The sequence below is a fragment of the Hydra vulgaris genome, chromosome 03 (genome assembly GCF_038396675.1).
Source record: "Hydra vulgaris chromosome 03, alternate assembly HydraT2T_AEP".
NCBI lineage: Eukaryota > Metazoa > Cnidaria > Hydrozoa > Anthoathecata > Hydridae > Hydra > Hydra vulgaris.
The window spans coordinates 54,515,971-54,540,613 of NC_088922.1; the positions used below are offsets into that span (position 1 = coordinate 54,515,971).

General features: G+C 28.9%; 1 protein-coding gene across 2 annotated transcripts; it reads right to left on the reverse strand.

Annotated features, from left to right (window-relative positions):
* Positions 1-3,431: 3,431 nt before the first annotated feature.
* Positions 3,432-23,966, reverse strand: LOC105843235 (alpha-(1,3)-fucosyltransferase fut-6). Of its 2 annotated transcripts, XR_010637670.1 has the most exons (3): positions 10,076-10,206; positions 9,899-9,985; positions 4,417-4,559 (listed from the first exon to the last, which is right to left on the reverse strand). XR_010637670.1 is itself a non-coding variant. In XM_065793707.1 (2 exons), the coding sequence occupies exons 1-2, from the start codon at positions 23,936-23,938 to the stop codon at positions 3,580-3,582; spliced, it is 1,164 nt and encodes a 387-aa protein (XP_065649779.1). In that variant the 5' UTR covers positions 23,939-23,966; the 3' UTR covers positions 3,432-3,579. The 2 variants fall into 2 exon arrangements, 1 of the variants encoding a protein (XP_065649779.1); XM_065793707.1 differs by lacking the exons at positions 9,899-9,985; positions 10,076-10,206 and adding an exon at positions 23,755-23,966 and having other exon boundaries at positions 3,432-4,559.
* Positions 23,967-24,643: the final 677 nt, after the last annotated feature.

Sequence of the window (24,643 nt, forward strand, 5' to 3'; positions counted from 1 at the left end):
TACCCTCAACAATTTTTGTGAGGGTGCGGTTGTGCCTCAAAATGGAGGGACAATCATTTTTTCACTAAGTGTAACTTTAGTGTAATAAAATTTTCAAAACTATTTTATTTTTATCTTAACTGTTTTAATTCAAAGCTTATTAATGAGGTTATTATAATAAAAACTGATTAAAAAAACCAATTCATTTCTGTTTCATATTACATTAATCCGTTACGGATTAATGTAATATGAAACAGAATTGAATTGGATTAATGTAATATGAAACAGATTAATGTAATATGAAACGTTTCTGTTTCATATTACATTAATCCGTTACGGATTAATGTAATATGAAACAGAAACGAATTGCGGAAAAAAAAAAAAGAGAAGGAGGGGGCGGGCTCTTATGCCCGCCCCTCCTTCTCTTACTAATTTTTTTAAATGCGCTCAAATAGACTTAAAATAATACATTTTTTAAATTTAAAACCCTACTTTTTAAACACTTTTTTCAAATATTTTATAAAAATGCTTAGGTCAAAAAATTACGCAGTGAATACCAAACTCTAATGTTCATACCAATAAAAAATGTTGATGTTTTATAAAAATTATTGCAATGGAGCCTGGGAAAAACAATACCCGTAAAGAGATATCAGGTGGACACGGAAAAATCCCGTCAACTTTAGATTAAGATTTCTCTAAAACAACAAATGCTCTTTATTTCTTTTTTTTTTTTCAATTAAACGTTACTTCATTATCTTTAATTGTGTTGACAAACTTTTGCTTACAAATCAATGATTTGCAAAATGTTTTGGAAACAAATTTGGGCGCGTAAAAAAGTAGAGAATTTTTTTTGAAAAATCTATTGACTTCATATCGCTTAATTGGTAAACGTTGAAGCGTCTCAAAATCTACAGCCATAAGTATTATAAATAAGTTTAAGCATAGTCTTAAGAATAAATATATATATTTTTTGCGAATAAATATATATAAAATTTTCAAAAAGGTACTTAAAAATGGTGGAGTTAAAGCATTTTATAAGAAAAATAAACCTAAGAAAAGCTTAACTTGTAAAATTAAAGGAACTCGACGCGCAATAAAGTTGGTTGAAGTAATAGTGGATAATAGTATGTGCATAGTTGAAGACGGACTTCTCCTAACTTCCTAGTCAACAATTTTAGTAAGAGAACAAAGATAATCAACCTAAATTTATTCGACGAAATAAATTTGCATCCAAGTACCTTGTTTGGCTAGCAATTTTAGCTGTGGTATGCAGTCCTTTTGTTTTTTCACTAAGAATACTGTGACTGCCAATCTCTACATAAAAAAATGCCTGGAAAAAATATTTTTGCCATTTATGAAAAACACAAATAACGATGTTTCTTTTTGCTCGGTCTAGCTCCTCACTATTCTGAAAAAGTTGTTTGTGGATGCAATATAACAAAAATGAATGATTTTAATGCAGCTAAAATTATGCAATTGACAGAGATAGGTCTCTGCTTTGGCTTTTTAACTCTCCATGCTTGGATTGAAAGCATAGAATGTCTTCTTTTAATTAATTATAAATTAACAGTTTAAAGAATTTTTTTTTAATTTTTAAAAAAATTTGCTCATGTCTAGTAGCTCTGTGTCATCAATTAATGGAAACACTGCTAAAAGATTTTTTTATAATGCAGAAAAAAAAACATAAATCTTTTATAAGAAGTTAGTTTATTTATTTTAAATTTGCTACCGCATTATCTAAAGCATTTATATCTTTTCAGTGTTGTTCAGTTTGTCGATGCAATATAACAAAAACGAATGATTTTAATGTAGCTAAAATTATGTCATTGATAAAAAGGTCTTTTCTTGGATTAAAAGCATAGAATGTCTTCTTAAAAGTAAGAAGACATTCTATGCTTGTTAATTATGTTTGCTCAAATTCTTGAACCTGATGTCCGTATGATAAAGATGTTACATGTCATTTTTTGTACATTGTCATCTAGCTTTCTAATTGACATTTCACTATTTAGAGAATACTGCTACAAAACATTTGAAAAGTATGTAAATCTAAATCCCATATTTCACAATGTTTGCATCTCATTCTTATTCATGGTTAGCTAGTTGTAGAGAGAATGAATTTGCCTAATGTCATGCTCAGTGAAGAGGCAGATGAAGCTCAAAATAAAAAACTTTAAGAACTTTTATGAATCATTTTCCATACAGTGTTTGCGTTCAAAAACAAATGAAGATTTATCAAGGCGATTAATGTGTTCTTCTGACCCTTTGATAATTAGTTTAATAAAATCATATTATCCTAAGAACAACGCTTTTCTAACTAACGTTCTTGATGTAGTCAAATAGGTTTTAATTTTTGACTTACTAAAATTTGCGATTGCATAGTTTTGATTCTAGTTGGTATCCAAGGTGTTGTTTACTTTATTAGTATTTATTATTTATATAATAAAACAATGCATGTAATGTAAATAAACGTTTTTTTGAATATACAAATTTGTTTGTATTCTTACATATGCGTTATAAAGTATTCTATAGCTCTAATTGTATGAAAGGTTGTTGATTTTTATTTGGTTGTTAATGACAATTAAACTACATAGATACAATTAATTCAAAGTGCCCAAAAATGCATAGCTACACCAAAAATCAGTAATTTTTTGTTTGTGTTATTCAAATACAGATATTAGAATTGCAGCATTAATATCAGTTTAGTTTATAAATTTGTCGTTTTTAGAAAGTCTCTTAATTTAGGTAACTATGCAAAATTCACTGTTGCTATGGAATGTAGGTACCCATAGAAATCAAATAAACAATCTAATGGTACCATTAAACTTGTAGTATGTGATATACTTAACCTGGTAATTATGGGGAAAATCTAAATAATATTTTAAAATTTATTATTTTAGCAAGCTAATAATGATTTTGGCCCACTGCGCAAAGATAATAAAGTGAAAATTGTTTATAGAGATGCGAATCCTCTAAATCGTAATCGAAGAGCACAAGATTGAATGTTTTTGGGCAGTAGTTAAAGGAGTTCTTTGTAAGACAGATGGAGTAACGAAAAAAAAAGGAATATACAATAAATGCCAATAATAAGGTGAAAAAAAGAAAAAATCTGCAAAATGATGGCATCAACCCCCTGATACCTTGCCAAAATTGATATCTTGCCAAAAAGCCCGTCAAGCCACTTAAAGTTGAAAAATAATTTTAAGAGGCCTCATTGATTTAAACAGATTTACTATAAAAAAACATTGAAATAAAAAGCATTTATGGTTTTAAAGAAATCTCAATTTAAAGTTGACCGGGTTTTCCCGTGTCTACCCAATATTCTAGTTTATCCCGAAAGAGCAGCCAATAAGTAAATTTGTTTTCGACGGCCTTAACAAAGTTTGTTTTCATCAAAAACTTTTTAAATTTTTTATAATAATCTTTTGGTGTTTTGAAATTATAACAATGTACCCTCAAATTGAAAAAAGTAATATATATAAAAAAAAGATACACATGAAACTTTAAACCTGCTGATAAATACAAGTTTAGATGAGGACTGCATTAAAAAAAAATTAAAATAAAATTTGGGAAGTAGAAGGTTAACATAATAGAATTCGGTTATTACTTTTTTATCCAAGAAAAAAATTTTGTAGTCGGTGTCCAACATTTTTGGATATTCATTGTTTTAATAAGATTATTTTTCGTTAGCGTAATTCCTTGTTTAAACTTTTGGCAAAGCGAGCAATAGTACGAATTGGTATCCAACTTCCAACTGTTTTTCCACTCAAAATATGCATTATACTTTGATTGGTTGGTACTAACGCTTAAAATATGATTAGCAAGAGCTTTTGGTGAATCAAAACTCATTGCATCAATAAAAGATCCAGGGATGGCTAGTCTAGGATCAGAATAGTTGGACCCTCCTAAAACTATTGGAATAACATCATTATTCAAAGTTTCCCAATACTTCTCTGTTATGTAATCCTCGCATAAACGGTTTTCTGCTGAAAAGTAAAACTTAAAGTACTTTAAATCATTATAACATGGTCTTTTTTGACACGAGGACTTAAATGTTTTAGAGTAATATTTAGAGCATATACCTGAGACCTCAAAATCAATTCCGTATAAGCGTAGTTTTTGAACAAGTTTGCTTCTTTCTTTTCCATTACAGTTGCTTACAAACCAAGCTACCATTTTGTTTTTATGTGAAAAATTATCAATTTTAAAGGTTTTTTTTTCAGAATTATTTTTTTTTGCATGATATCTGTACGGAATCCGAATATCTGAGTTTATTGCGTACGTTGAGACTATATTAAAAAATACGCTAAACTCTTCTATATTGGCATTTTTAGGAATAGGTTCCATACTAAAATAGATCCAAAGTTGTCCGAATTTTCGATTACTTTGTATTCTCTGTAATTTTGAAAGTGATGGCATGTTAGGACCATGGAATATCACAACGTCACTTTTATAAAAATCGTTTTCATCATGTGATATTTTAAAATTTGATGTGTCAAAGTTGCAAGTAAGATTTTTGAAAACCGGCCAGGGTTTTACTCCAAAGAAAGATGTGTATGCAAGAATCAAAATGGGATTTTTACCTAAATGAAAGAAAAAAAACAACATATTAGGTTATTACTAATTTATTTGGTTTAGTTAAATAGTAAAAATTGACTTGTTTGGTAAAATAAAGTAATATTTTACTTAAAAGTAATGCTTTTAAGTAAAAATATTACTTGACGTAAGTGTTTAATTGACCAAAGTTTTTTTTTAATTTTGTAAAGTTTATTTTCAAGTTGCAACAAGAAATATTTTTTTAATTTAGAAATTAATTTTTACACTGCAATGCACTAAATTTTCAATATATATATATATATATATATATATATATATATATATATATATATATATATATATATATATATATATATATATATATATATATATATATATATATATATATATATATATATATATATATATATATATATATATATATATATATATATATATATATATATAATACACAAAAATATAGCAAGCAAAATACACACAAAATGGGCATATTTTAACATGACTTAGTGAAAGAAGTTTACTTTCCTACTCTTTTCAGATGCAAAAGCCTTCAATAATTCAGTAAAATCTAAGTTTTTAGCCATATCACTTTCTATGGAAATTAAAGAAAGACCTGTCAAACGAATTTGTGACATAGCTTAAGTAATCTTTAATTAATTTCAGTTTTGAAAAACTACGCTCTCCATATGCAACTGATACTGGCTGTGTTAACAGAATTCGTAAAGCAATAGAAACATTTGGAGTGAAATTATTGTTTCTTCAAATAAACTCTAGTACTTTTAATGGTGACGTTTTTGGTTCAATTAATTGAGACAATGCAAGCAATTCATCTAATAATTCCATGCCATCAATATCTGCAGAAGTATCTGTGTCTAATATTTTTTGAAGATTTAAACATTTTTCTCTAAGACTTTCCTTTGAAAAATCTTTTTTTAATATTTGCAACATTGTACAGGAATTGAAAAGCATCACAGTGTTCATTTAACTGGTTAAATCTTTCTTCAATTGAATTTATAGCACTATCTAAAATGCAATTAAAACATTCTTTTTTAAATCTATCTTTTGGATTTATAATGGGATCATCTCAAGTTTCATAAGAAAGCATTTGCTTTTTAAACCTTGGTTTAATAGACACTTCAAATGAAAGTGATGACTCCAAATCTAATTCAGCTCCAATTAATTCTGCATCAGAAATAACTTTTTCAAAGGCTTCATCTGAGTGATATAACTTTAAGAAGTTAACAGTTATGTTCAAAGTTTGTTTGGCTTCATAACTCCATCAAACTGTACTAGCAGTTCGACTAGTGTTAGGAAGTTTCCATTACTTTTTTTATGTAAAACATCAAAATTTCCACGGCAAGACATTGTTCTCCTAAAAATGTCACTATAGCAAATAATCTTTCCAGAACTAACTGCCAACGCTGTATCTCTGCACTGAGAAGTCATTGTTGGGATGCATCTGTTCTTCTGCCAATGCAATTTGCAAAGTTGTAGATAAATTTACTTTATCTCCCAATTTAGATTTCTTATCTTTCAGATCATTTTTCACTTCCAAATTTGAACTTGTTGTTGCATCTTGAATTTCATGGATTTTATCACAAACACTAACATCACAAGGATATCTTGTAGTTGTTGTTAGCTTGCTTTTGGTGTTATTAAAAAAATTGCTTAAAGATTCAGACATTTGTTCATCCTCTTCTCTTCGTTTTTCTTTTTGCTTTCTGTACAAATCACCAGACTTCTTTCTTTTATGTCCTACTATTTTTATCTATCGATGTCAGAAAATATATATTCAAAACTCAAAATGCCTCCCTAGAAAAGTGCTGCCCGAGGCAGCTGCCTCTCTTGCCTGTGCCTAGAGCCGGCACTGTATATATATATATATATATATATATATATATATATATATATATATATATATATATATATATATATATATATATATATATATATATATTAAGGTGAGTCGAAATGTAAAAACTATTAAGTTGGAGATCCTGTACATGTCTAAAAAGTTGCTTTTTGATGTACTCGTTTGAAAAAACCTCACTTTTTATTTTATTGACAGTGTCTACAGGTCCCAGCTCTGACTAGAAAGACTACATAAATACCCAATGTTAATGTAATGTATTGCAATATATTACAAATTAAAAATGTAAACTGTAACGAATCAATGTTAAACAGCAACAATACAAAGTTGTTTAACCTAACTGTTAATAAAATCTTTCTTGCTGTCTATTTTTGGTATCTCTAATCTGGATTTCTTACTCTGTAACACCATGCCATGACGGGACTTTCTCCCATAAACTTTACAGCTCGCAGCGCGTAAAGTTTATAGGAGAAATTAACGTCTTTAATTGTTGTCTCTACTGCCTGTGAATGACATGGAACATAGGGCAGTAGTATTGGATGTGTGTAAATAAGTTGATCATTTGAAAGGTGTGATAGCATCGGAGGAGACGTAACATTACTCTGGTCCCAGTCAATCATGTTAATGAACGAAGTCGCAGCCAGATTTAATGTTATATCCTTCTTATCAAAGACGCGAACCGGTATGTTACTATTAGTCTGCGTCTCTCTTGCTCTTATTATTTGTTTTACTGAAAAACAACGAATTTCCATATCACTAACTGCAGCTAAGAGAATGTTTTCAGCATGCGCAAAGTAGCAGTTATTTTCGAGAACAGGACGAACCACAGCCTGATCTAATGCATCAAGTTCCTGAAACAACTGAACTAAGTAAAAGAAGTTGTTAGCACCATTTTGGCAAGAAGAATTTGATTTGATTTTGAACCAAGAGCCCGTAAAAGTTCAAAATGAAATGCGTTACTCTACTGAGAGGTTCAGATGCCACCTCTCTAGACATGTAGAGACGCAAAATCCTGTTGGCTTTCGTCAACCACCGAGCATGACTTATATTTCTAGGTAAACTCTTCTCGAGGAAATTAATATCTGTAGAAGCCTGACGTCCACAGTTTACTGCTAGAAATGCTTTCAAAAAGTACAGTTGGTCTGTGCTAAGATCCTTCTTGACAGCTTCATCACAATCAGTCACCTTACCAGTAATTGGCAAATAATTAATGACAGGCAATTCATTCGGATCATATTCTAGAGCTGAGCTAATTGTACCTGTCAATGTGGAAGGTCCTGTAGTTCGAGCAAAATTCACGCCTGCCAAAAACCTTCTAAATGGCAGCTCATTACAGTGTAGAAGGCATACCAACCACTGTATTGGTCTGCTTAAGTTCTCCTCCAATTTTCTTATGATTCCGTTGCTTTTACCTGTATTATTATTTGTGCCATCACACACAACACCTTGAATGCTTTCTACGGAGTTTGTATCTATAATAACTGACATTAACTCCTTTATTATATCAGCAGCTTTACTACTTTCAGGAACTACATGATTGATGTATATGTTTCCTGGATACGAGACAATACTAAAGTGTTCTTCTATTTTACTTCTTCTACAACCAAAACTCTCAACTAATGTAACGTCTTGTTTTCCATCAAAGCCTATACAGCACAATTCCTTATTGCTCTGCATATGTTCTTCAACCAGAGTATCTCTCCATAAATTCCTTTGTCGACATAGCTTTGAAGGATCAAGAATTGTTGCTGAAGACAACATACTGAGGTCTTTTAAAATAGCATTAACAATAAGACATGTATCTCTGTTGCTAATTTTGCATCGATCAACTGCTTTAAATAATTCCTTGTACTTGTTTCTGTTCTGCACTGATACTGTCTCTTCCTCTGATGTATAATTTCTTTCAGACGTGTTACGCTCATCCTCATCAATATCTTCCTCAGTTTCATATTCAACCTCTTTTGACTGTGCTTCATCACACACTGATTTCATAAATTTGCGTTTTTGTATCTTTTCCAGTGTTGCTGTCGTTTCTTTGTCTACTCCACCAATTATCATATTTCTAACAGTTTTCTGGTCTACCCAGAAATCTCACTCTATCAATGGAATTTTATTTGGCAGTGGGCACGTGCATAAGTTCCTATCTCTAATGCCCGAATCAAAGCATTTGCAGGTACAAATGTCAAATAACTGCTTAAAAGAATTCAACTTTTCAGTGAAAGTGTCGATGTTCTTTTTGCATCTGAATAATTTTCAAGTGTATGTACTTTATCCACAAGTCTTCTAATCCTAATGATTGCGCTATTCACTTCTATTGTGGGAATACTTGCTTTTAAATAAACACATTTCAGTCTGTCTGCTAAAATTGAATATCTTTCTTGCAAGCTAATTTCTAATACTGTTTTCTGATTATAATAGAACGCCTTAATAACGTCTTCATATGATGGGATTTGATTTTCAGGAAGATCAACTAACTGTCCAAACAATGGATGTTTAGTTGCACTTCGTGTACACATACTATCCATATTTAATATAATTTGTCTAAAATAATAAAAAAACTACAACAAGTTATGTTTATAATAAATAAAAGCTGTTAAAACAATTTTTCATAAGAATTTAGTCAATAAACATTTCAATATTTATACAGACTATAATATGTTTAGCCCTCTCATAAATAGGCCTACATGTTAAATAAAGTGATCTTTCTACAGTCTAAACTATAGCCTACTGTAGTATACATCTATATTAGCCTACTTGAATTTCACTATTGATCTATTATTGCAAAGAAGAAAATAAAATTTCAAAATAATATATTAGATATTTTGCTTGTTTCTAAAAAATCCAGCACATGGTTTATTGCTAATGTTGGTGACGTCACATGTAAAAAACGTTATAAAGTTTATTCCATTTCTTTTCTAGCACTTGTAGTTAGGTGCTAAACCATTTGCCAATGCATTTTAGTCAATGATTTATAGTTGGTACGTATTTAGATTGTACCAAGGAAATGGTTAAAATACATCAAATAAGGTAAGACATTAATCAAATGTTGGGACCCCTAAACGTTTCATAAAAAATCTTTAAATATTATTTTCATACTGTACTGATGCCGTCTTGGCATCAACTTTTTATTCATGTACAGGAAAGATAAAAAATTCGACCCACCCTAATATATATATATATATATATATATATATAACATATATATATATATATATATATATATATATATATATATATATATATATATATATATATATATATATATATATATATATATATATATATATATACATATATACATATATATATATATATATATATATATATATATATATATATATATATATATATATATATATATATATATATTTATATCTTTATTTATATATCTATATATAAATCTTTTTTTTACATAATAATTTAATATTATAAACTTTTATATTACAATTAATGATTTTAAACTTTAAGAATAAATGAAATAGATTTTAAACTTACGAAACGACAGTTAACCGTCATTGAACGTCATTGAATAACGCTACCCATGCAGTAAACAACGGGCGAGTATCAGAGACGTGGTGGCACCTAAAACGCAGGTACGAATTTCCAGAGGTGGGGCCTGGTGAAGTACTTTTAACAAGAGACAAATAAGCGATCAAGTAAAATTATACTTACAATAAAAAAAGTTTGTATGGATGCAAAATATTACGTAACTCATTTGTATCAGCATAGTTTTTTATTACGTCTGAATGCATCAAATTCCATATTTTCTCATGTTCGATTGACAAGAGAACACAATGCCCAACATGCTCTGATGTCAACCGATTTGCAAGACGCGTTTTGACAAGTTTCAGTTAGCTGAAAACTCTTTCACACTCTGCTGAATGTGTTGGAATTGTACTGAATATCTTGTATAGAACTGCAACAGAGGGGAATACAGCATCTAACATAGTCTTCAGCTTAAAACTGTGAATGGTGAGAAAGAAGGCAAAGTTTCATTATCCTTTTCAGCAGCCTTTCTGTAGATCTCCACAAAATCAACCATTTCAGTGGTGAATTTATTTAAACTGATACCATTTTTGAATTTTTAAAACACTGATTGAATTTATTCTTCTAATTTTTTTTTTTTTAAATTCAACTCCCCAAAGACCAGAAGGCCACTACAGACGAGGAGGCTACTTAATTGTTGTTATAACCTTCTCTCAACTCTATATCTCTAAAAGACGAACCTTGACGAACAAGGTCGTTGCGTGAAGAAACAAGTTGAGCGCGGTACTACCAGGGACGTGGTGGGGATTGAACTCCGATCAGAATTATTAAAAAATCAGAGTTATGAAAATTATGACTAATATCTTCACTCATATTCATCAATTAAAAGATGTCTATGCTTTCTATAAATTTCCTTTGTGAAGAAAATTTGTCAATAAGAACTGCAGTTGCTGAATCCACTAGACTATAAACACTTCTGCTAGCCACTAATCTTTAGCCTGTGTAAGCCGCTCAACTTCTTTTTCATCGAAGTCCAGTCATTTTTCTGCGAGTCCTTTTCTCAACAAATGTTTGCTGTTTAAGCTGAGCTTCAGTTGTAACTTTAACAGCAGATAAAATAGAATTTTGGCCAGCACTGTCCCTTAGTACTTGAAGCTCTTCTATTTATACATAGACAGACATTATAGCAATAAAAAATCAATTGTTTTTCCTTAAAGAATTTTATTTAGGGGATCCAAGAAAGTAAAAATTTCTTTGAAGAGACATAAAGTCACAATTGTTTCATTTAACTGAAATTGGGATAAAAGACCTAGTATTTCACTTTGAATATTTATTTTAAATTCCATGTCATTTGAAATTTGTTCAAGGCAATTGATTACTGCAGGTTATTGTGTTAGCAGTCGGTCAATCAGTCTCTTGAACTGGCTGCTACCCACAGTATTTTTTTATGTGCCTTACAAGATGCTCCATTTTGTAGAGGCATAGAAACAACAGAAGATTTTTCACAACCTTTTATAACCAGATTTGTTCCATGAGATCCACAATAAATATTTATTGCCATGGGAGAATACTTTTTCAAATGTGTTGCAACTCCTTTGTGTATTCCTTGCATATTGTTCGCACCATCAAAAGACATACCCACACACTTTTGAATATCTACGTTATTTAATTTAAGTTCATCTTTGATTTTTTCACTTTTTCCTTCTACAGTAGTTGTTCCAGTTTCAACCATTGAAATCATATATTCCTTTACAACGGCCTCTTCTGCAGCAAGCGTAACATAACGCAATTCAAAAGAAGTTTGCTTACAGAGTGCAATATCAGTTATGCAATCTGCTCCTTTATCTACTGGAATTATGGCACCTTGGTTATTGTCTGTTTCTTGTACAGATGATTGGTCACTAATCTCTGTTATTGGCTCTGTTTCAATAATAGGCTTACTATTGATATTCACAATGGATGTTGATGTTAATTCTACATTCTCTATTGTTGTAAAGGGCGTCCCAGCTTTTCTCTGTACTTGTGGCACTTGCAATGACGCGAGACCTGCAGTTAACTTTAATTGTTTTGGATCATTACCAGCTGCGTTCAATTCATGTTATCGTTTTTTAGCTTTTTTTTAGCACCAAATTTGTATATCCATGTTTCCTCTTTCATTTTTTTATTCCTACACTTCACCTGAAACAAAAATAAATATAAAATTTATTTATGGTTTCTTTCGTTTAAGTTATAACTACTATCGGTCCATTGAATTTATAAATAGTTGTACTATTTATAAATTCCATGGACTAATAGGAAGTGGACTGGAGCATATTGAGTAGTAGTGAATCTAAGTAATAACAAAAATTCATTAAACACACAGTTTTATTTATCAAACATATATTAACCATATTTATCAATGCAAAGCAAATGAATTCATGCATTTTATATTTTTATTGTTTTGAGCTTTTTAATAACAATTTTCTCTTTTTTCTATTGATGGGGGGGGGGGGGGGGTAATTTCATCAGAAAAAGAGGAGACAACGTTTAATCATTCGTCTCTATAATGCTTGTTTTCGGTATTCTTTTCGTTTAGCAATACATCTGCTTCTACATTTATACTTCTGTTTCAGCCGCCCTTGCCTTAACATATCGTTCTCTTCGTTTTTCTCGAGCATGACAAGGTAATCGATCAACTTCAGTTTCCAGCATTCTTTTTTATTTTGAGCTTTCTTCTTTATATTTCTACGTTTATAAGAAATTTTTTTTTACTTATTACTTCAAAAACTTAAACTATTATTTTTAATTACTATTTATAAATAAAGTATTAAAGCATTACTTACTTTTTTACAGTATAAAATCTATCAATTTCAGGTCAACAACGTTTTTTGTTGTTATTATTCAACAAAGATTTTATTTATTTACGCTAATCAATGTTTTTTTTGTTGTTGTTTGTTTTAATTACTTTTCTAAACGATTTCTTTTATTTACGCAAAACTAAAGTTTAGCGTATTTCTTTATATTATTACTGCTGACCTAGTGTTTATTTTGGGCAGACACCAAACAAACAAACCGACGTGAAAGCAAGTTAAATAAAATGTTATGAAAAATGCCCTGATAGAATCTTATAAAACTAAAATAAATTTTTTCTCTTTGAGTATTGGGGGCCCAGTTTCTTGACCCAGAATCAGGGCCCAGTACAAGTCCTCGTACCCTCGTACTGGGCCACCACGTCCCTGGCGAGTATACAGGTACCATTCAACACCGTTAGTGGTAGATTGCATATAAAATACTTATTTTAGATATTGTTTTTAATCGTATCTTATTCAAAATTGTATCCTCTAAAAATGCATTAAAAATCTAAATTAACAAAGTTGTATCTTCTAAAAATGCATTAAAAATCTAAATTAACAAAGTTGTATCTTCTAAAAATGCATTAAAAATCTAAATTAACAAAATTGTATCCTCAAAAAATGCATTAAAAATCTAAATTAACAACATTTTTTTATCACAAGAAAAATTTGCAAAAATTATTTTTTCTGTCGTGCTTTTGTTATTTACTTCATTTTTAAAGAAATTAAAAAAACAAAAAGATTTTTCTTTTACTTTTCATAAAGTTTATTACGGCATTAAAATAAAAAAAAATAAAAAAAACAATTTTCCGTCATCAAAAGTGATTTTTTTAAACAGTAAACTGATTTAAACTTAAATTTGTTGGGCATTATATAAAAAATTCAAGTCGGATACTATACTTATGTATAAAATAATGGCGTCAATATGTTAAGTAGACCTAGTTGAGCTTATTAATTGTTGACTATGCAGAGCTTGTTAATTGGAGTATCAAAGTACCCCGTATCATTTTTTTTTTGTTCAATTCGTGCGGAGTTAAACGTATGGCAAGAATAATAGTGAACAATTATTGTTTATAGAAAAATTTTATGATGAATAAAAATTTATATATAATAAATAATACCTTTCAATATTCCATTTTAAAATGTACTTAAGTTTAATAAATGTACGAATATTGTTTAAATAAATGTATTGATATTGTGGAAAATGCTTTTTTTAAAACAAATATTTTATTTTTAACTTTTGTTTGATTTTCCGATCTTGATTTTTTCTTTACAGAAACGTTATAACAGAAAACCAAAACAGATAAAGTTACTATAGATGACTTGCCGTGCAACCATCACATCTTTTTGTAAGCAACATGCGCGCGCATAGTTGAAGGCAGAAAACATTAAGGTTGGAATGCAAGAAGCGAACTTGAGTCGAGCTCGACTTGAACTTTACATTGTAACCCATAGCGACAGAGTATTTTTTTGGTGTGAAAAACCCATTCTCAGCCGCTATTGGTTACAATGTAAAGTTCAAATTGAACTTGACTCAAGTTTGCTTCTTACACTCCACCCTAAAACTCTATAAGAATACATTCATAAGTTTATTATATGAAAACACACAAGCAAGTGTTTTTAGCATTTGTTTTCGTTAAATATCAAGTAGTTTTGCTGCAAATTTTAAATTTGTATGTTTTACAACAAAAACAACAAAATTCTTGTAAGCTTTTTAAAATTTGATTTTTGAAATTTAATTAAAATTTTAATAACATCATGAATGAAATATTTTGTATTGTAAAATTGCCATTGTAGCCATAAATAGTGACAAATCAACAAAAAAAGTTGGCGCAGTTTATAGCATATTTAAAAGACCTAGTTTTAGAAAAATTATACGATTATAAAAAAATCAAGTAACTTAAAAAAAATATGCAGAAGACAAATTGAAACTATTACTCTCCTTTAAATATATTTGAATTTTTAACTTGTGTAAAAATGCTTATCTATAAATTACTTTATAAAAAAGCAAATTGCTGGACATCCAGCAAAAGTCAGAGAATTAAATAAATTTTGCAAAATTTAAGGAATTTTGGTTGATTTTATTGGAAAATCAAATAATTTTTGTAAGAGTCAGGGAAAATTCATAGAAACTTAACATTTGCTGGACATCCTAATAATATACATTTACATTAATTAACGAGGGAAAGTTGGGGTACAGTGGATCGAGGGGCACAATGAATAACGGGCATTTTCTCAAAGATATGACTTTTGCTCATGTTGATTATGTAATCATTTTATGTGCTCATATATCAGCCATCTTTATTTATAGCTGTTACCAGATAATTTTTGACTGCCGGTTTTTAGTAGGTTTTAGCCGGTTTTTGGTAGGTTTTAGCCGGTTTTTGGTTTTGTTTTTAGCTAATTAAAGTAAAGTTTCTTACCTTCCTCATGTTTGCTAAGGAGATCATGGTTAAAATAATTTTAAAAGTTGAAGTCTTTCATTCGGATTATTGATATTTGTCCTTCCTTTTTAGGAGTTTAGCTTTTCTTTTAACAACACTCATGTCCCATGAAATTAGACTTAAACTTAATTTATTATGGTGGGGCACAGTGAATTGTGCACAGTGAATAGGTTGATTCAATATGCCCCATTAACGATCTTAAAGATTAAGTTCATGCATTTTTAACAAACAAGCTACATAAAAATGAATTTATTAGTTTAAAGTTATGAATAATAATATTTGAATAATTTTCTAATTTTTTAATATTTCTATAAGTTTTGTTATCAATAAAATTATTTTTTTTCTTCTCAATTCTCAAAATCTCTATTTTTTTACATTAGGACAAACGTAGGTATTAATATTAACCAAGGTATTATAAATTGATTGATCCAGACATTCATATAAATATTGGGAAAAATTTTATATATTAAATTCCTCTATTCATATAAATACAAGCATAAGAAAGCTGTTAAGATTGATTTTTTTTTTTTCAAAAGCTTTGATTTTTAATGTTGCACAAATAGCATCTTTAGTATTGAATTCTCTATATAGTGAATTAATAGTAATAAATTAAAATTCAAGCTGGTATAGAAGACTTTATTCAGCAAATTAATAGATATGGTAACCTAAAGATACAGTCGAATTATTTTACATAATAGAAACACAATGTTATCAAATAGCAGTAGTAAGCAATAGGAATCAGCGCACTTTATCAGTAATTATATAGCCGCTAGGTTTAAGCTTCTAATAAAAATTCATTTTGATATAGTAATCTGTCAGATACACAACCACTCCAACCAGCTGATAATAAACTAATTGCCTCAGCAAACTAGTCGCTGTTTTTTTATTATATACCAGTTACAGATTTAATGGTGTCATTATGTTTATAACTGAACCAAACTTGCTGTCAAACTGAACCAAACTTGCTGTCAAACTGAACCAAATTTGCTGTCAAACTGAACCAAACTTGCTGTCAAAGTTAAAATTACTTTCTTGCTTTAAAAACTTCAGTACAATCAATAAACAGTCTTGAAACTTTTTTCAAAAATAATTTTGAAGGTTACTCTTTATTACTACACAATTTGGACAAAATTAAGATTGGCAAATCCAGCAGAAAATTGGTATTACTAATTAAAGATATTATACTATTTCAGGGCTACAGCAGAAAAGCAGTATCTTTATTTTATGGACTTTGTTTTAGCTTTAGAAGCACAATATTAAGATGTTCCTCCAACAACAATCGCTAGTGAACAAAGTTTTAACTCTCTTGAAGAGGGACATTAGCATTATTTAACATAAGTCTGAAAAAAAACTTTTGTTCGTCTGATATTAAATTTTGGCATGAAATATATTTACTTTGCACAAGTAAAAGCTTACTTTTTTAAAGTTCAATAATTAAAATAAGTTTTGTGCTGCATTAATTTAAAGAAAAAATTTAAAGTTCTGTTTCTTAAATATTGTGTTGATAATATATAGAAATAGTAGACTTATAATTAGATGGTTTGTATAATGTATTTTCTCAGTATAGTTATCAAGATTGATATTGTAGATGATAATATTGATAGACCAATGATTGTCGTTTTTTACATAAAGCAACATAAGAAACTTTTCTATTCTCTTTTCTAGATTGAAATAGAAATTGGAGTTACGAAATCTGATAGATTAGGCTAATCCATTAGCGTTAATCCAGTTTCTACGTCTTCTACTTTTAAAAATTTATTTCCCAAAAAAAAGCTCTCTAAACTTTAAATCCACATTATTTTTCAAATCTTTTTGAGTAACTAGCTACCACAAATATTTTAGTTCTTGTTAAAAAATAAAACAGGGAGTAGATTTCCAAACAGAGCATAAAAATGTGTCTATGCTTTTACTGGGAATATTTGTTTTTTCTGCCTACAAGTATGCGCGCGCATCTTTTTTAAAATACGACAATATAAACATTCGCAAGTCATCTATACCTTGCGATATGATGAAAGCAGCTGTTGATGACTTTTTCAAAGAAGACCATCGAGTAAAGTAGCACGCAAGTTTAACATAGATCAAATCTGAGTGCAAAAAGAAAAGAGAGATGAGCTATTAAATGTTTCTTTACAGCAAAAACAATATAAAATTGGTAAAGTTTCAACTTTTTTGAAAAGTGCGATTTTAAGGCTTGTATAATGAATCGAGTGCTCATTTTTTGAGGGGATATTTAAAATTTAAAATTTTTTCCTTGAAACTTAATAATATTATTATTCGAATTCCGTGTATAACTCATTTTCGACACTTTTTGACTCAACTGCATTTTCTTTTTGCGCGCAGAAATAACTTAAAAAAATATATTTTCGCAAAAAGAAACTTAATCCAAATAAAATTTTTAAATTTAACTACAGTAAAAGTTTTTCATGAAGTTGAAAAACCTTCCATAAAAAATGAACTATGGCCAAGACGACACGTTAAACGGGAAAATTTCGCAATTACATGATAAAAGAAGGCTTTTCTGGATGCGTGGGTTTGCAAACCTTCCTGTTTAGAGAAAAATTTTTATAGAAAGAATAAAATAATTAGTGATATGTTCCAACTGTTTTCTCCAAATTTGTTACTTTTAGACAGCCATTAAAGTCATATTACTGTTGGAGCTTTGAATTATACAACTTTACAATTTAGAATTAAAATCCTGAGTTTTTCTCCCCGTTGCACTCGTAAATAGCAGTAATTAGATTAAATTATTTTTATACCGTTGAAAAGGTTTAACAATACTACATGTGACAATTAAATGGTCACAAAATCAAGACCTTTGACCATTTACGATATTGTTTCAATTGTTCGCAAACCATATATAAAAGCTTTCTCACCATCTAACATAAAGATATGATTTAAAGTTGTTGCCATTAAGCCATTCAATGCAAAAATTTTTAAAGGTGTTGAATATTTTTTAAAGGTGTTGAATATTTTTTAAAGGTGTTGAATACTTACAATCATTAGAAAAGTAATGTTAAAAGTGAAAAACTGAAAATATGAACCTTAACTGATTTTCTAATCAAAATGAAATTTGTTTGTCTAAAGAAAAGAAAATATGAACCTTGACTGATTTTCTAATCAAAATGAAATTTGTTTGTCTAAAGAAAAGAAAATATGAACCTTGACTGATTTTCTAATCAAAATGAAATTTGTTTGTCTAAAGAAAAGAAAATATGAACCTTGACTGATTTTCTAATCAAAATGAAATTTGTTTGTCTAAAGAAAAGAAAATATGAACCTTGACTGATTTTCTAATCACAATGAAATTTGTTTGCCTAAAGAAAAGAAAATATGAACCTTGACTGACTTTCTAATCAAAATGAAATTTGTTTGTCTAAAGAAAAGAAAACATGAACCTTGACTGATTTTCTAATCAAAATGAAATTTGTTTGTCTAAAGAAAAGAAAATATGAACCTTGACTGATTTTCTAATCAAAATGAAATTTGTTTGTCTAAAGAAAAGAAAACATGAACCTTGACTGATTTTCTAATCAAAATGAAATTTGTTTGTCTAAAGAAAAGAAAATATGAACCTTGACTGATTTTCTAATCAAAATGAAATTTGTTTGTCTAAAGAAAAGAAAATATGAACCTTGACTGATTTTCTAATCAAAATGAAATTTGTTTGTCTAAAGAAAAGAAAATATGAACCTTGACTGATTTTCTAATCAAAATGAAATTTGTTTGTCTAAAGAAAAGAAAATATGAACCTTGACTGATTTTCTAATCAAAATGAAATTTGTTTGTCTAAAGAAAAGAAAATATGAACCTTGACTGATTTTCTAATCAAAATGAAATTTGTTTGTCTAAAGAAAAGTTTTTTACATAAAAAATGATTGCCTGGTAGTCTGAAAGCTCTCCAAACTAAAGCTCATTATAAGTCAAAAATTAAGTGAAAAATATTGAGATACAATCTTCTTTTTAACTAAAAGAGTGCATGTTTAAACCAAAACTTACAATTGATCACAACTCTTTTCCACCTATGGCTTGATAAATGGTTTCATGCATGTACTCTTAGGGGCTAATCATATAAAGAAAAGACCATCCCGCCTAACCTAGTTGCTTGGACAGGCGGGATAAACTTCAGCTCGTGTTCGTATCGAAAAAAAAAACTCTCTCAAGTGGGACGTTTTTATGGTCACGTAATATTTGTTTACAAATACAGTTAACTCTCGATACCTCAACTCCTCGATATCTCGAAATTTAGTGTATCTTGAACTTTATTTCCGGCCCCTTACGCACTCAAGCCAAAATCCTTTCGATATCTCAAACTCTCAATTTCTCAAACTCTCATTATCTCGAACTCTCAATATTTCGAACTCTCGATATCTCGAACTCTCGATATCTCGAACTTTTTTCCCTGTCCCCTAGGATTTCGAGATACAAAGCGTCAACTGTAATCACGTAAATTCACGTCTATTTTTAAATTAAAAACTAAAAATGAAAGTTTAATAAAAACTACTTCGAATAACAAAAAATTATTTGATAACCTTTTACTTTTTCAATATGTATATTAAAAAATTAACAATATTGCGTAACGAAATAAACATCATAAATCATCATTTTGAGCATTGAATAGAGCGCACGTGAGTACGGAGTTTCATTTAATGACGAAAATAAAAAAAATATTTGTTACTAAAAGAAATCTTTGTTTTAAAAGTCTAGATGAATTTAAAAAGAAGCTTTACGAAGAGCGATGGAAAGATGTCTATTCCTCTGCAGACCCCAATAGCGCGTTTGACAATTTTTCGAATACTTTTGAAAATGTTTATGACAATATCTGCCCAAAATTAACCACTGAAATAAATAACAAACAACTTTCAAACTCATGGATAAAAAATAATTTGATAAAATCATCAAAAAAGATAACAAAAGCTTTAAATAAAATTTCCAAAATTTTAATAGGAAAATAACGGAAATGAGTACGAATCATATAAAAAATTTTATCAAAATAACTTAAAACAACATAAAATAAAGTACTATTCTAACCAGCTGGATAAAATATAAGTTTGGTATCAAGAAAACTTGGTTTATTATAAATGAAGTAACTGGAAGAGATAGAAAGAAAATCTCTTGCTTACCATAAAAAGTAACTATTAATAACAAAACTATAACAAAGATAAAAATATCTATGTTATGAATAGTATATGTAAATCATTATATTATTTAACAGCATTTTCATTCGAGAATAGCATTTTTCCTGATAAATTAAAATCAGCCAAAATTCACCCAGTTTTTAAAAATGGTGATTGTTCTTCTGTTTGCAACTACGGTCCTACATCACTACTCCCTGTCTTTTCAAAAATATTTGAAAGGGTCATTTTTAATAGAATTTATGATTACATGACATTATATAGGCTTTTATACAAAAATCAATTTGGATTTCAGAGAGGCTGCTCTACTGAAGGGGAGCAAGTATCCTAGTACTTATCGATCTCACTAAGGCATATGATACAGTTGATCACAAAATTTTACTTTCGAAGTTAAGGCATTACGACATTAATGGCCTAATATATAAGTGGGTTAAAAGTTATCTTTTAATAGAAAACAGTTTTTTGTCCTTGAGTAGTCAGGAGCTCTTGATATTGTTTGCGTTGTCCCAAAAGGATTAATCTTGGGACCTTTATTATCTTTAATATATATTAATGATATAAGTGAAGCTTCTCATAAAATATCATCAATTATATATGCAGACAAAAAAATTATTCTACAACAATTCTGATGTAAAAATATTGTTCGAAACAATGAACACTGAACTAGAAAGCTTTAACCACAGGTTTATAGCTTATAAGTTATCATTATATTGTAAAAAAACAAGTTTTACTCTCTTACATAAAATAAGACAATCAACTAATCTTCCGCTAAAGTTGCCGAAACTGTCAATCAATAAAAATAAAATAAATTGAGTAAATCATACAATGTTTTCGGGAGTAATATTTGAAGAGTACCTATCATGGAACTTAAATATTAGTCTCATTGAAGCAAAACTACTATAAGTGTATTATACAAACCTAGTACCTAGGGCCTTTCTTGATTATAAATCACGCAAAATGCTTTACTTACACTTACAACCTTGTTCATTGTCATCTCTCCTATGCTAATATTATTTGGGCTAGCACAAACAGAACTAAGTTAATAAGATTACAGAGCCTACAAAACCCTTCACTTTTAATGAAGTGCGTCAATGTCCTAAGTATATCAAAACTTAATTCGTTTCAGATATTAATATTTATGTAATATAAGAATACCTTGCTGCCAAAAGTATTTTCTGGTAATTTTACATTAGCGTTTTAACAAAAATACAATCTTCGGTCAAATACCAACCATAACTATCACTTGAGCAGAGTAAAATCACAAGTGTTAAATTCTCAATTATTAGCCAAAGCCCGTCATTATGGAATCGATTGAACAATTATTATTGTTGAACAATTGTTATTGTTCAATCGACCTAAGCCCGTCATTATGTAATCGATTGAACAATTATTATTGTTCAATCGATTCCATAATGACGGGATTTGGCTAGTAATTGAGAATTTGACACTTGTGATTTTACTCTGTCCAAGTGATAGTTATGGTTGGTATTTGACCAAAGATTGTATTTTTGTGAAAACGCTGACATTAATCAAGTATGTTTAAATTTACTAAAGCCATGTGGGCTTTAAATGTTATTGTAAAGGGGCTCTATGAAAAGATTGTGGGGACACCAGTAATCCGTATCTTCATTGAGCCCTTTCTGTTTTATATATCTTCTTCATTGTAATTTTATTGATTATTTTTATATGAACAGCGAAATATGTTTAAAAAAAAAATTATTATAATTAACTAACGAAAAAACAACTTTTACCTTAAGAAACTTTAAAGACAAATTTTAAAGTTTATAAACATACATGATCAAACGACTTAAAATTAAAAAGTTAAACAAATACTTTTTAAATTTTTTAGTAAACCTGTTATTTGAAATAAAGTCTACCCAGGATAGTTTTCAACTTTTTGATTTTTTTTCAACGTTCAAATCAAGAATTTTCAGTCTACCTGAAAATTCTTGATATAAACGGGATCCAGGTAGGTCAAAGTCAATCTAGCCCAGGCGGGGTGAATAATTTTCACATATGAACGCAAAGTTAATATGAGTTTTAAAGGAGAGCTGAGATCTTGGTCGATTTTCTATTTTGGCTAGGTCGGACGGTTATTATCCATATGAGCACCCCCTTACTGGCTAAAAACATAATAACTTTGTTATGTGGTGGAAACAGGAACTAGTACAATTAGCGTAAATTTATATGCAGTAATTAGCAGCTATCATCTAATTAAAACGCTGTTAAACTTTTTGTGTAGTTAAAATAATATCATCACGCATGAATAAATCTGTGGCGCGAAATTTTGGTGCTAAAATAATATTTTTATTTGAAAAACAATGCATAAAAACATTTAGTTTTGACTTTATTTAAAGATGCCATTTTTGTGTAATATAAGAGTGCTCAAATTACTCAGTGTTTTTCATTGAAATTACCAAGTTTAAAGTCCTAAAATAGGTTTTAATCGTTTTTAAAATAAAAACAAAACATAGTAAAAAATTTTTATATTTTAATATTACTAAATATTTTTCTGTAATTTAAATTCAAATAATTTGAACTTTTATAGTTCAAAGGTTTGAGTTAATAAAATTGAAAAAATAACGAACTAATTTTTTTTCTTAATGTGATCTTTTAATGATAAATTTTGTTAATAGCGAATCATTATATTCCAAAAATGAGTTCTAATTGTCAGGTTGGTATTTTTTTACTTAATGTTGTTTTTTGAGCTAATTTAAAGTGCTCATATTACCAAGTGGTCTGGATAATATGAGCGCTTTTGCTACTTTTTTAAAACCTCTGTGTTTTTATGAAAAAATTTTTGATGCCCAAATATCTGAGTGGATCATGAGTAAGGATCCCTAAAAATTGTTCATTCGCAAAAATTTTCGATCCAACCTTAATATTTTTGAAAGTGCTTCAATTTTTGTTTAAGGTGCTCATATTACCCTAATCTGCCTTAAATAAAATTTTCATTTTTTCAGATTTAGCATTTTGTTGATGATGAAAAGTGATATAATAGTGTTAGTAACATAATTGTGAAAAGTAACAACAGTAGTAGCATATTTGTAATTAATAGTAACATAATTGTTAAAGAGACAAACGGACAAAAAAAGTAAGTCTGTTTATTTTTTGTCACTGGTATGATTGCATAGTCTATAATCTTTCTCAATAATTCTGCTCCTTATGCAAAATACGCTCGTTTTTTAAACTCAATTAGTATTTTTATCGAGATTTGCTACTTCTACCAATGCTAAAAGTATAAATTTTAAAGATGGTATAACTTTTCTTCTTTAGATTCTTTTAATTCGAAAAACTTATCTTTTAAAGAATTTTAAAGCCTATCTATTTGTAAAGAGTTCTATTCATTTAGTATCTTTAAATAGTTAATAATTTATTCTTATGTTAGAAACTGCTGTTAGAACCTGTAAACAGCTATTAGTTGCTAGAAAGAAAAAAAAATTAAAACAAATTTTCACCTGCTTTTACATTCACTTTACTCAAATTATGAAGTATCTCGATTTCCACATTAAGTGTATATAAATATGAAGTATCAGTTAATAAACTCAATCTTTGTTCCGAATAATTGTAGACAAATAATAATGTAATGAAACAAAGTAAGAAAGTAAAATGAAACATTTGTTTCAACGACAAACTCCCCATAGCGTTAGATTTCTCTAAAAATGCAGTAAAGTTTAGAATTTTTCTCAGTTTTAAACTTTTGAATATGAATTTTGTTTACATTGGAATATTCAAATTATTCAAGATTAAATAATAACTTACAAAAAAAAAAAAGTTTTCCTAATAACTTCTAGAATACTTCATTTTGCTTTTATAAACGCTTCTTCGATTTATGTTTTCAATTAATCCGGATTTTAATATACTATTATTACGATATTAAAAATTAACATCGTTATGAACGGGTTCAATTAAATAAACGCGTTGAGATTTAAAACTAGTTTAAAAATGAATAAAGTAAAAAGTTGCGGCAAATTTTTATTTTAGTATTCATATTTTTACTTTATGTGTATTCTGTGTTTTACTGAGTATAACGTGTCTTGCTGTGTATAACGTGTCTAACCGAGTACGCCGTGTCTTACCGTGAATAGCGTAGCCTGAACGCGTAAAAATATATTTTTGTGAATCGCGTGTTATACTGCGTATACCGCGTCTTGCTATGTATATCGTGTCTAACCGTGTATACCATGTTTTACCGTGAATAGCGTAGCCGCGTAAAAACATCTATGAAACTATTTGACCATTTATCATTTAACTAATTAAAACTACAAGTTTGAGATTAGTTATTTTTTACTTAAAGGAAATGAAAATTAAGATTAGTATTTGACAATTATAGTCAATATTTGATTA